Source organism: Saimiri boliviensis, chromosome 2 (assembly GCF_048565385.1).
Source record: "Saimiri boliviensis isolate mSaiBol1 chromosome 2, mSaiBol1.pri, whole genome shotgun sequence".
Classification (NCBI taxonomy): Eukaryota; Metazoa; Chordata; class Mammalia; order Primates; family Cebidae; genus Saimiri; species Saimiri boliviensis.
Window position 1 is genome coordinate 240,570,766 of NC_133450.1, and position 13,917 is coordinate 240,584,682.

The 13,917-nt window shown below is 43.5% G+C and overlaps 1 protein-coding gene across 29 annotated transcripts in view; it reads right to left on the reverse strand.

Annotated features, from left to right (window-relative positions):
- The window catches only part of AOPEP (aminopeptidase O (putative)), a 375,128-nt gene that overhangs the window by 285,237 nt on the left and 75,974 nt on the right, over window positions 1-13,917 (reverse strand). For all 29 annotated transcript variants that reach the window (XR_012516704.1, XR_012516705.1, XM_039474659.2 and 26 more), the window contains one exon: window positions 13,553-13,798. Coding sequence is in view for 27 of the 29 variants with exons in the window: in XM_039474659.2 (XP_039330593.1) it covers window positions 13,553-13,798 (246 nt within the window). In the remaining 2 variants the exon portion in view is untranslated. The remainder of the gene's footprint in view (window positions 1-13,552; window positions 13,799-13,917) is intronic.

A 13,917-nucleotide genomic window follows, 5' to 3' on the forward strand; every position in this document is an offset into this window, starting at 1 on the left:
TCTTCCAACTCGTCCCTGAATTCCTTCTTGCAGCGGTGTCAAGAGCCTGGACACAGCTGGGGGGGACGTCCCTCCAGCATCAATCTCACACTGCACCCTATGGGGAGCAGAATATGAAATGTACTTGGTTCTCTGTGGCTTGCCTTTGCTCAGCTCAAGCCTACAACTCACCATTAGGATCCACCCGGCCTGTGCCTCAGAGGCCAAGAGCCCAGGCCCTTATCCACTGTCAACACCTGCTACGACTCATCACCCTGCATGAGAAAACTACTCAGGGGAGCAGAAAGCACAGCTTGCCCTGCCTGCTGGGTGGAAAATCAGGGGAGGGGCAGCGCAGAGAGGCCTCTCTGAGTAGCAAGGACTCCAGGTCTCAGCACAGGCTGGTAAGGGGGAAGACAGGGCTGGTCTGGAAGGAAGCTGCAGGGAGCCTGTGACAGCAGGGCTGCGGAAGGGCCTGGAGCTTGTTTGTGAGAGGACATATATATGAGGACACCCTGAAAGCTATCAAGTCAGGTGGTGTCATCATTAAAGAATCTGAAGGCCAGAAGTGGACCTTCATCAATCCAAACATTGTCAGGTTTACTCAACGCAACCAAGATCTTTAATCTGAAGAATGTGAGTTCTTTTAAATTATCAGGCCCAGAGAGACATTAAAATGAGGCAGCAATCACTTCTACTCCCCACTTTGAGGTATGCACTCATCTCTTCTAATTGCTTGCTACTGCCAGAAGTAGCTATAAATTAACCTAATAATGTCACAGCAGACTCTATAACCCATACCCGGTAGCTTAACAATGTATAGCCAATCACTAATCAGTGTTATTTCTAAAACCCATGAGAATTCCTAACAAACCACTCTGTATAGCCCACTGCTTGTCCGACCCCTCACTTTTTTTTTTTTTTTTTGAGACAAAGTTTTGCTCTTTCGCCCAGGCTGGAGTGCAGTGACACAATTTCAGCTCACTGCAACCCCTGCCTTCGGTTTCAAGTGATTCTCCTGCCTCAGCCTTCTGAGTAGCTGGGATTACAGGCACCCACCATCACACCTGACTAATTTTTGTATTTTTAGTAGATATAAGGTTTCACCACGTTGGCCAGGCTGGTCTCGAACTCCTGACCTTGTGAACCGCCTGCCCTGGCCTCCCAAAGTGCTGGGATTATGGGCGTGAGCCACCACAGATGGCTGTCCCCCCCCCCCTTTTTTTTTTTTTTTGCCTCTAAAACCCTGCTTGTAGCAAAGGCAGGACAGAGCTCACACCCAAGGTTCCTTGGGTCTGCGTATTCCAGGCAGCCATCCTCCCTGTGGCTCAGTAAAACTCTTTTTTTTTTTTTTTTTTTTGAGACGGAGTTTCGCTCTTGTTACCCAGGCTGGAGTGCAATGGCGCGATCTCGGCTCACCGCAACCTCCGCCTCCTGGGTTCAGGCAATTCTCCTGCCTCAGCCTCCTGAGTAGCTGGGATTACAGGCACGCGCCACCATGCCCAGCTAATTTTTTTGTATTTTTAGTAGAGACGGGGTTTCACCATGTTGACCAGGATGGTCTCGATCTCTTGACCTCGTGATCCACCCGCCTCGGCCTCCCAAAGTGCTGGGATTACAGGCTTGAGCCACCGCGCCCGGCCCGGCTCAGTAAAACTCTTTAAATTATATTTGGTACTGCAGCTTCTTCCTTTTAGGTCCACAGCACTGACTTCCCTTCCCAATCCTAAGGTCTAACTTATGCTTTTGCTTATAAAAGCAAAAGGAAAGTGTCCCTTTGCAAATTATTCAGGGCTGTGGGTGTAAACAACAAACTCAACTAGCTTTGACCAAATAAAGGCCTTATTTGAAGGCTCAGAGACCCATAGGAAGGGCAGGGTCACAGAGTGAATACCATTTCTCTCCCTTATTCTGCTTCTACATTCTCTGAGACCAGGCTCCTCCCAGTGGTAGGAAACATGGTCTAGTCACTCTCATACCACACATTTCTCAGCCTCCTCTATTCGGCATTCTAACTGGGAAATCCCAGGGCAGGACTTGTGCCAAAGGTAAGTAATAAGATTCCCTTACAGAGGTGCCACAGGAAGGGGGGTATAAAGAGGAAGTGGTTTGAGTCCCTTGGAACGAACCAGTGTGATGCACTTCCACGGTCTTGGGAAGACTCCCGAATTCTGGGGAGGACAGGTTGGCAAGCACTGACTGGTCTTCCGCTTAGATTCTAAGTCAGATCTCAGCAGGCGATCTAAGGGGCCAAGCAGGGACCCTCTCCTTCGTACATCTCCATGAGCCCACCAAACAATGGAGCACATTGCTGGTGGTGTTCCCTATTAGAGAAGAAAATATCTAGCTCTGAGCCTACTTCTTCCCAAGTTTAAGGAAGTATTACAGAACGAGAAGATGTGCACGTGGTCCTGAGAACAAGCACCTTTCCCTCATCTCTGCCGTTAGGAACACAGCACAGGGCGACTTCAACATGCAGGAGCCTTAGACACAGAAGCCAAGGAAGCAGCGTTCCCTGGATAAAGCACGTCAACTATAACCTCAAATAACTTGAAATTATCGAAATGCTGGTAGGCAGGAGGCTGCATCCAGTAGGTTCCTTTCACTGTCCATTCATTCTCCTCATCCCAAATTCCTAGCACAAGCTTGTGTGGCCTTTGAGGGTATGGGAGACACTCCAAGCTTAAACAGGTAAAATTAAGACAAATGAACCTGAACCATCAGAAAGGTTAGAATAACCTTTCTAAAGAGTTCTCCCCATACGACACTTAAGCTGAGGCGATGCCACCTCTGGGGGCTGCACCTGAAGTCGTTACAGGGACAGGCACAGGAGCCAGGGCAGGCTTTCTGGGTGCAATTTCGTGCAGTGGCCTGGAGACTGGGACCAAGCCCCCTACCAAGCAGTGCACCCTGCTAAGCTCTGGGACCCATAATCTCTTGATTGCTTACAGCTCTGCAAGGAGGTATCAAAGCCTGGATAAATGGTTTGAAGCCCAAGTGGTGGTGGGGGGCAGCTGTGGTGGAGAAGGGAGGACTGATGGGGAGTGGAGACAGCCAGAGGGAAAAGGTCGGGAGCAGGGAGGGGAAGTCCGAGACAGAAGAGAAACCAGAATTAAATGAAAACAGAGTTTGTAGCTGGGCCGCTCTCAGTAAAGTTCTGCCATGCACGTATTAACCTTCCATCAATGAAAACAAAATCCAGGGCCCTCATGCCTGCCTGCTGGGGCACATAAAGCCTAGGGGACATAATATCTTCCAGGTGGGTGTGCCCAGAAGCACACATTGGTACTTGACAAGTCATTTAAAACTGACTATCAAGGTCAAAACACCACCACCTGCAGGCACAACTGAACTGTCTTCATCCATGCCCCCCTCTGAGTTCTCTGTTGTTGTTTTAAACTAAAGCACAGTTTGAGCAGCAGACAAGCCTGACAACTGTTCAAACATATGTAAGTGCAATTTATTAGCTTGCAAATGGAGATATCTGGAAGCTAAAGACACGTGATGGGGGTGGGGAGGCAAGTTAGCCACTGACTCTGAGCGGTCAAAGGAGGAGGTCTGAGTGATAAATTGCTGGGCTGAAGGAAGAAGACCTTCAGTGATGGAACCCACTCCTGATGGAGTATTTAAAAAAAAAGAAAAAGAAAAAGAAAATGCTGCTTTTCACTGATGGTGCACAAAACAGAGGGAGTTACGAAAAGAAGGGGCTCCTGCCCTTGAGATCTGTTTATTGTGCAATTAACAAGGGTAAAAGGGCCAGGCGAGGTGGCTCCACTTTGGGAGGCTGCGGTGGGCGGATCACGAGGTCAGGAGATCTAGACTATCTTGGCCAACATGGTGAAATGTCATCTCTACTAAAAATACAAAAAAATTAGCTGGGCATGGTGGCGCACACCTGTAGTCCCAGCTACTCAGGAGGCTGGGGCAGGAGAATTGCTTGAATCCAGGAGGTGGAGATTGCAGTGAGCTGAGATCACGCCACTGTACTACAGCCTGGGCGACAGTGCAAGACTCCATCTCAAAAACAAGAACAAAAAACCAAGGGTAAAAGAGGCCCCCTTCTGAAACTTTTGCTTGGGGGCCTAAACTTTAAAACACCTATTACTGCCTAGGTGCCCATGGAATCTAAGAAAATCCAAGCCTCATGATCTACTAGCTCTTACATTAAAAAGAAAATATACATGTATTTTAAATTGCTGAACAAAACTGAATCGCCCCCATCCCTGTTCAAATAAGAGACTTAATTAAAGGCCAGGAGCGGTGGCTCACACCTGTAATTCCAGCACTTTGTGGGACTAAGGCAGATCAATCACTTGAGGTCAGGAGTTTGAGACCAGTCTGGCCAACACAGTGAAACCTTGTCTCTACTAAAAATATGAAAAATTAGCTGGTTGTGGTGGCAGGCGCTCGTAATAACAGCTATTCAGAAGGTTGAGGCAGGAGAATTGCTTGAACCTGGGAGGTGGAGGTTGTGGTGAGCCTAGATCACACCACTATGTGAGACTCCATCTCAAAAAAAAAAAAAAAGGCTCAAAATAGACAAATGGGATCTAATTAAACGAGAGCTCTGCAGAGCAAAAGAAACTATCATTAGAGTGAACAAGCAACTAACAGAATTGGAAAAAATTTTCACAATCTACCCATCTGACAAAGGGCTAATAATCAGAATCTACAAAGAACTTAAACGAATTTACAAGAATAAAACAACACCATCAAAAAGTGTTCAAAGGATATGAACAAGCACTTTTCAAAAGAAGACATTTATGCAGCCAACAAACATGAGAAAAAGCTCATCATCACTGGTCATTAGAAAAATGCAAATCAAAACCACATTGAGATACCATTTCACACCAGTTAGAATAGCGATCATTAAAAAATCAGGAGACAACAGATGCTGGAGAGGATATAGAGAAACAGGAACACTTTTACACAGTTGGTGGGAGTGTAAATTAGTTCAGCCACTGTGGAAGACAGTGTGGAGATTCCTCAAGGATCTAGAAATAAAAATACCATTTGACTCAGCAATCCCATTACTGGGTATATACCCAAAGGATTATAAAACATTCTATTATAAAGACACATGTACACATACGTTTATTGCGGCACTGCTTACAACAGCAAAGACTTGGAACCAATCCAAATGCCCATCAAAGATAGACTGGACAGGGAAAATGTGGCACATATACACCATGGAATACTATGCAGCCGTAAAAAAGGATGAGTTCATGTACTTTGTAGGGATATGGATGAACCTGGAAACCATCATTCTCAGCAAACTGACACAAGAACAGAAAAGCAAATACTGCATGTTCTCACTCATAAGTGGGTGTTAAACAATGAGAACACATGGACACAGGGAAAGGAACATCACAGACAGGGGCCTATTGGGGTTGGGAGCCAGGGGAGGGATAGCAGAGGGTGGCGGGATTAAGGAGGGATAACATTAGGAGAAATACCTAATACAGATAATGGAGGGATGGATGCAGCAAACCACCAAGGCACGTGCATACCTATGTAACAAACCTGCATGTTCTACACACGAACCCCAGAACTTAAAGTATAATTAAAAAAAAAAAAAAAGGATCCCTGGGCACAACAGTTGGGGGAATACTGCAAATCCTGTCTCTGTCTTCAAGATGCACAGATATACCAGGATATTAAATCAGGATCATAAGGATATTAAAGGCTTTCTTAGAAGCCCTCCAGTAAGAAATCCCTTTTAAGTTTGTTTAATCCATTTATTTCCTAAACTAATTAACCCACAGCTCCTTTCCCACATTATTAACATTCCACAAAACTAGTCTTCCTTGAAACCAACTTTAGAAACTCCCAATTTAGATTTAGGCTAAAGGTCTCATACTTCCTTGTGGCCACAGCATCATCAGCATTCATCACACCTGTCCATTGATACATGTTTATCAAGTGAGTTCTTGGCTCTGCCCATCTACCCCTTTCCAACTGCCAGCTTTCAATAGGATATTCCAAGACTGCACACCCACGAAAAAAGGCAAAAACTGCAGCCGGCTCATTTCCAAAGAAAAGCACCATCCTTAGGTCCTCCAGGTGCCCTCTTAGAGGTGACCCACTCAGAAACCAGGACCTGCCAACCACACTTTCCAACAGCTTAGCAAGGTGGGCTCCCAGGAGCACAGGCCAAGGGTAGGTAGTAACACACTCACAGGAGCACCTCCTCCTCCTTGCCTACCCTAAGTCTTGGCTGGGGAGCCCAACTATCATTCACACTTTTCTGGAATGAAGTTCCAAGATTTCCATTTTATGGTGAGAAGCAGGGAGGCGACTATTCTTAGCAAGCTAGCTGGGAAGGTAAGGAGCAGATTTGGTTTGTTCAATGACTGCAGATCTGGCATTCTGTCTTCTGGGAACAATGTCTAGACTTTCTGTGGAGTCACCTCTATAAATAGCATGGTTAGTTAACCAAGAAATATCACACGTACTACTATGAGCTCCACTCTGGGGTTAAATCAGGGCAGCTTTGTGCAATATATCTCAACTCCCACTTGGTATTCAATTTTTTAAAAAAGTAATCCATTTTTGAAGGGTGCATCCCCCTCACATCTGTGGCCTTTCAATATAGTCAAGTTTAACACTTCCCTTAAAGAAAAAGGTGGCTGAGACACTCTTCCAATTTCGATGAGGGGTGAAATACAGAGACGAGGCAATTTCTCACCCACATAATGCAAACAGGGCTCTGTGGCACAGTGGTGGGCTCCCACTGTATCTTGGCAATATTCCCTCCAGCAGAGCATGTTCGGACATTGTATCCTGCCTGGGGACTTTCCAGAGTTGGTGTTTTCTCTAAAAGAAGTCTATCCTTAAAAGAAATACTTAACAGCGCCATGCCCACAGGCATACATCAGCAGTACAGAAGCTGGTAGTATTTGCTCACTCTGTGTAGTGGTCTAAAGAGAAAGAGCTTGCAAGATTAAAAATATCCCAAGTTAGGCAACTTTGTGCACTGAACTCCGTCAGTCTTTTTCACCCAGGAAGTACGTTCTATTCAGTAACGATGCTTCTGTAGAGACGTAAGTGGGAAGGCGGGAAAAAGCCTTTCCTTACAACGGAAAAAATGGCAAGGTGGTGCCGACTGGCTGTCTCAGGCACAAGGACTGGAAGAGATTAGGAACCTGGGATGACATCAATAGAGAGATGATTACAAAGGCAGGTAGAGCAATGATTGCTTCAGGAAGGCCTTTCAGAGGCCTGACAAGTTCTCTTGAGGGATGGCCCCAGCAGCGTTCTCTGAAGGTAGGACTATCAATCTACCTGTGGGGAGAACAGTTCAAAGAAAACCAAACACTTAAGCATAATCTTTCAGAGGGTGAAGAAGCAGGGCGTAATGATGATAAGATGCTACTTCTCCATCTGACAAGCAACACAGCTGTTTGAAGGCAAAAAGAAGATTCTAGCTAACTCAAAAGCTGTGAGTTTACTCTGCCTGTTGCTCCAACAGAAGAGAGAAAGCCTAGCCCCCAAGAACTCATGTGATACAGAAATTTGCCTGGTATCCAGATTCTATAGCTGCCTCAAAGCTGGCCCACAGTGAATGCTGATCTTCAATGCTATCTTCAATCACAATGACAGGATGGTTTCGGTGGGGGAGACCCTGAAGCAAGCATGCGCTGCCTTAGAAACAGTTAAGATCAATTTTGCCTAAGTCTGGACCGCCGGACTCCCAGAGCCATCCCAGGATGAGGCCATTTTACTTGTCCCCCTGACTTCCTGCTTCTAAGTGACTCTGGGACATTATATATCCTCTTATACCTGCTCTGTAAAAAATGGAACACACACATGCATTCTCACTACCTATCTTGCTTAGTACAAACCAGTATTGTCAAGACCAACAAAATCATGCCAGCCAAGGGCTTTCAGAGTCCCAGAAGAACATCACTTTATGAATACCAGTTACTATTTCAGGAATACAAAAATGAAAGAACCAGAACACATTAGAAAGGGAAAGCCCCTCCCTACAACATAGGATGCAAATAAAGTCAAATAATTTTCTCAAGAAGGAAAATAGAAGTAAAAGAAAAAATGGAGAAAGTGAACACAAAGAAAGCAATAAAGGGGACGCACACACCATCATAAATCACCTTGCATGTGCCTCACAGCTCACAACTCATTCTGTTTGTTCATCTCTACAGCAACGGCAGGGTTGCCAGTAAACAAGGGATTAAAATTTTACAGGAAAAAAGGATGGTATGAGCTGCTTTCTATCATTCACACCCACCTGTTCAAAAACGCAGAGAAGAGTTACACTGCAAAACAAGGGAAAGAAATGCCCATTCGACATCTTTTTAAAAACAATCCATGCAGAGAGAAAATTGAGAATGTATTAAAATCTGAGAAAGAAATGACAACGATAACAAGAAACAAAACCCACACACAAAACAAAAATATGCAGCATGTCAGAAAAAGTAGAGAAGTTGGCAGCCATGGTGAACTGAAAGTCATACTAATTTAAGGCTCAATCTATGATTCCTGAGGCAAAGAATTACTATGGCTGCATCTTGCTTTGAAATCAGGGGGTCACATCCCCTGAAATCCAAAGAAGGATTGTTTAAAAGTATGGTAGTTTTGGTTTGAGGGATCAAAAATTCAAGTACAGCCAACAAAGAAGAAGCAAAGAAAAATTTTCAAAGCCCTGAAACCTTGCTACTTAAGATAATGACAGAAATTTACGACTGCTTCCTCCCCCAGCAGAAAGGAGCACAATTAAAAAGCTGAAAACAACAGGCCCTTTGTACCAGCATGTTATGTTTTGCTTATTCTATGACACATTGGCTGGGAGATAAGCATAAACAGGACAACACCCTGTCTAACCTGGGAGGAGGAAAAAGCTGGTTACACTCATTCTTGGGCATGTACGTGCATACCATTTACTTGCAAATTGAGGTAGTTAAGAAAATTGTGCATGCCGTAGTCAGGAACTAGTATAAGCATTCAGAAGCCTTTTATTGAACAATCAAATCTTTTAAGAATAAGCCTTGTATAATAGGGAGCTTTATAGTTGTTCCTTATAGTGAAGCACGTTGAAGATTTTAAATAATTGATAATTTTCTCTATGCTCCTTGTCAATTCTATTTTCATTCTTTTTTTTAAACAAAAAACCTTTAAAACTAGGATGAATAAATATATAGACACAGCTTCCCTCTCTGTGACCGATGGTGTCAAAAAACCTTGCAAAGAATCAACGGCAACCAGGGGAAGAGAAAGTGGTGATCTGAGACTTCTTCCTTCTCTACAAAGGGATAGTTGCCAGTCTGGGTGCCAGGTGTTCTGAGAGCTTCAGCCATGGAGAATTCTGCTGAAGAACAGCAGCTGCTAAGCTAATCGGGTTCTAATTAGACAATCAAGACATTATATGGACATCTACGGTCCCAAGAAAATTTTAAAAAAAGATTTGATCTCTTCCCATAACCCCCATCTGCCTAGAATGATGGGCCTGACTCAAATCTTGCCATTTCTTAGTGGCTCTTTTGCTCCTGGCACACAAGCTAAGGATGGGGCTGAGGAAAGCCATTCTAAAGAGCTCACTGACCTGCCACCATCCTGGCCCTCATTCTAGTTCTCCACCTCATGACGGTGGTTCTCATCTGGAGGCCTGTGGACTGTTTTTCCATCGATGGTCACAAAGCTGATTCCTGTTTATTCCTCAGTCTCAGCCCAAATGTCACTCTGTAAGGAAGCTTTTCCCTCTCACCCTAACGATGCTACCAGTTCGCCCACTCTGACACTTAACGTCATTTTATTTTCTTCATAGCATACATCTTAATTACTTGTTTCACGTATACTAATTTTCTCCCCTGACTTGAATGTCCACTCCATGAGGACAGAGACTTCATCAGTCTGTTCACCCTTGTAGACTCTGCATCGTGAGTTTTATCTGGCACACAGTATACACTCGATATATATTTATTGCAAGAATAAATAAACAATAAGCAAATGATCACGACTATCTGGCATAGAACCAGTGGGGAAGAGGTCACAGAATCTGTCACCTGTCAACGGCCACACTGCAGTCATTTATTCCTCTCAATTTTCCCATTGGGACGAAGGGTGAAACCGCCCATGAACAGCTGAGCCACAAAGCAGAGCTACAGAGCACATGGTTTTTAAACTTCTGGGCTCCTAACAGAAAACCACTCTGAAATAAGTTGCAGGAGATTCATGAAATTCAAATACAAAGAAAAAAAAAGAACATATTTAGATGTCAGCAAGGTAGTTCTGCCAACCTAATTATGCCCATGACACGTCATTGTGAACTGCTGAAAGACAAATGCAAAGCAAAGCATTTATTAGACACACGTACAGAGGTAAGACTAAGGTGCTAATTTTTAAGCAACTGTCATAAGCCTGGTTCTAGAATATTATTCCACTAACGTTACTGCTGTTATAACAAAGAAGGTAAGTGTGATGATGAGCTCCTTTCATGTATTTCTTAAAACTGAGAAATTAGGCTTGCCAGTCAATCTCCAGCAAAGACCTAGAACAGATGAGGACACAATGGAAATGTTAGAATATTAATTAAACCAACAGGAAGAGAGCTGTGTGGATTTCAAAGACGCATTTTAAAGGCATGCGTATCTTCATATAGACATCACAGTAGGCAAGCCAAGAAACGTACACTTTATGGCTCCTGATATGGCAGATTCAGTCTTCAAGGAAGGCAAAACACAATGAAACAAAAACGGAAAGCCCACACACACCCATGGAGGAAAGCATCGGAAAGGCAAACCAGTGGTTTTTCTCAGAATCAGAACAGAATGAAAGCCTCTCTCCTCTGGAACAGGGATTCAGAAAAGGACTGGGGTAGGGGAGGGAGTCAATTAGTAATGGCTCCTGTTATACTAAAAGGTGACAAAAATCAAGAAGAAAAGTGTTGATAAATGTTCTATTTACTGATATGTTTGAAAAGCATTCAAACTTCTAAAATATCATCTGTGTATTATTTACCTTCTTATCAACTGTTTTATCACTATCATACATTCAAGTTTTACAAATGTGTTTTTCCCCCACTTCACTGAAGTACCAGAATCAAGCTCAAAAACAGAATCAAAGAGACTTTAAGTTTATTCATAAAAACTATGATATATAACATTTAAAATAGTGGAATCATTATTAATATTATCCAAAATTCTCAGAAACTCTTTAAAATGATTAATTATAATTCACCCATTTTAGTTCATGTGGGAATGTTTAATGTCATTTGCCAAAAAAGAATACTGAAATGGTATAAAGTGGTATTCATTACAATTAAGACCTAATCACTAAAGAAGTCCAGAGGTATGGAATTTATGATCTTGCATACACGTTTATAAAATATGCACTCGGGAAAGAGCCATTTACTTTACCAAGAAGTCCTTTGATCTCTCAGCATATTATAACTAAGAGGACAATGGAGGTCTTTTTGGATGACTCCTCCTAGCCTTGAGGTTTCTTTATTCCTGTTTAGGGTATGAAGTTAACTTACAAAACCATGGTTTTTGTTCCAGCTTTGCTTTATAGAACCTCCAGCAAAGCCTAGACCATAAATAAAGTGGCAGGGCCCCAGTAGCCAGCTGAGTCATAAACCCCACTCAGCTGCATGTGGCCCAAGGTGTTGGGATCCTGACAGACTCAAGCCAAGCAAGTGGAATCAATTGAAGTCAGAGTTTGGAAAAACAGAGCGCTCCCCTTCCCTACCCCAACTGGCAGTGGAAGACACCACAATCCCCCTTCTACAGCTCTCATCCAGGGAATGGTAATAAGTCCAGGAAAACCTCTAGACCTGGGCAGACTTTACTTCCACAGTCTAAAAACGAAGAAAAAAAATGGTATTTTACAACCAATCACAAATTTTCAATGTACGGTTCTCCTACTTTTAAGCATAAAAGCAGTTTTGCTGCTGCTAGGTTATTATCACCATCATATTTTTCAACATTTGTGCCCAGGACCATTAGGCCTTATGGTACTTAGGCTTACTACTTTAAAAATACTGAGTTAAGCACATTTAAATGTCACAAAAAGCAGGAAACACACGCCCTACCTGCTTGGGCATGCAAACTTGAAAAGAGAAGGTTTATAGAACGTCCTGCAGGTCAAATCATTCTGGTTTTGGCAGACTGATGTTAGGAAGGAGCTACAGAAAACAGAATCCTGTGTGCAAAAAATACTCTGCCTTTGGTTCCCTCAGGCTAGAACTTGGAACTGCTAGCAAACATGCCCTAAAAAGCTGCAATTCTCATAAAGTGCTAAAAACTCCCAAGTAAATATGGCCCCTCAAACCCATGTACAAATAAGAAACATTTAATGAACAACTCCTTCTTAACCCATCCCTCTACTTAAATTAAGTCCAGCAGACTCTTCAAAAGGACAAAAGAAGCCCCCCATTATGACAAATTCTATATATAGACATCCAAGACAATTATATGATACACATAACCGAATATATACAATTATCCTAGTTTCTGTATTTCCATTACCTTCATAAATATAGGATAAAAATCGTCTAAATGACTTTCTCAGACCTCCTCAAGGATTAAGCCGAGCCAGCCAGTCTTTTTAAAGTCTATGTATGTAGTAAAGATCAAAAGCAAATGTTCTGGTCAATTCTTTCCTGCTCATGGTTTTACTAAGAATGTGCGCAGTTTTCAGGGAAAACACCACCAATGACAGCTGCTCAAAAGCATGAGAATTAATTGGCAGTGGGAATTTCCTTGACTAATGGGAAAACTTGAAGTCACATGTTTTGATGAGCTTATTTTTCCCATCCTTAGTCAAGCATATTCACTGCTAATGATTACGATTTTCACCAAATAGAAACATAACCAAGTAAAATCTTGAATCCATTTCCTATCTTTTCTCAGTGGAACACAGATACCCATCAATGATTGAACAATGGTAATAATGAATAGATTTTAGCTTAAATAAATGCAAGGAACCAAACCAAGACACAACAGAAAAAGTGCATTTATTATATTAAAAAATAGTAGCAAGTGACTTCTCCTCCAGCCACCACAGTAAGCCATCTGCTTTGAGCTGTTTTTCTAGCAGTAGGGATGGATTTACACTGATCCATCCACAGTCTATCTGACACAGAGGCTCTCAAGTCATTGCCCTTGTGACTAGTGGTGAGAATGGACAAGACAGCTGGTCAGGATTAGGTGAGTAGCTTGTGGCCTTGGGACCAAGTCATGTTACCATGCCCAGAGCCTAATGCTATAACCTTGGGCTCATTGGCATTATGCTGTCATCATCCAAGCTAACAGCCACTGATCAGCCGTGATCCAACATTCACCACTCTGGAGGCACTACGTCTTCTCAATCCCAGCAACAATGTAAGCCTTTTCTTTTCAACACAGTCTGAATGGAGCCCACGACGCTCAAAGACTCACGCATGAGGGAGTCTGCATTAAAATTGTCCCTCAAGGCAGCGATGAGATGTCCAAGCATGAGCAACCCAGCCCTTCTACTCTAGTCAAATGACAGCTCTGACAGAGCTCAAGTAAAGCAAGACACAGTCAAAGAACTTCCCAAAATTAGGTACCCCAAGTGCCACAGTGGAACAACATACCTGGCCATCCCCAGACTCGGAAAGCTGGCAGGGACGATGAGAACATCCAGCCGAGAGAACGGGTGTGTTCCCAGAACAGAATGTGCTGCCGAGAGGCAAGGAGGGATCAGCCGCAGAAGGGTCTCTTGGCAGGCACCCTTGAGGCACACAGGGGCAAAGACCCGAAAAGGAATGATCTCCTGGGTGGCGGCAGAAGCGTTCTGGAAGCGGCAGGGGTATTCCATGTGACTGCAAACACCAACATGCCTAGGAACAACACAAAATAAATAGATGCACTTAAGGTAAACCACGTTTATTCTTCCTGCTGTGGAGGTGAGGCAATCTTGCAGATGTAGACAACTTTTAGGAGACCGAGGTTCAGATAG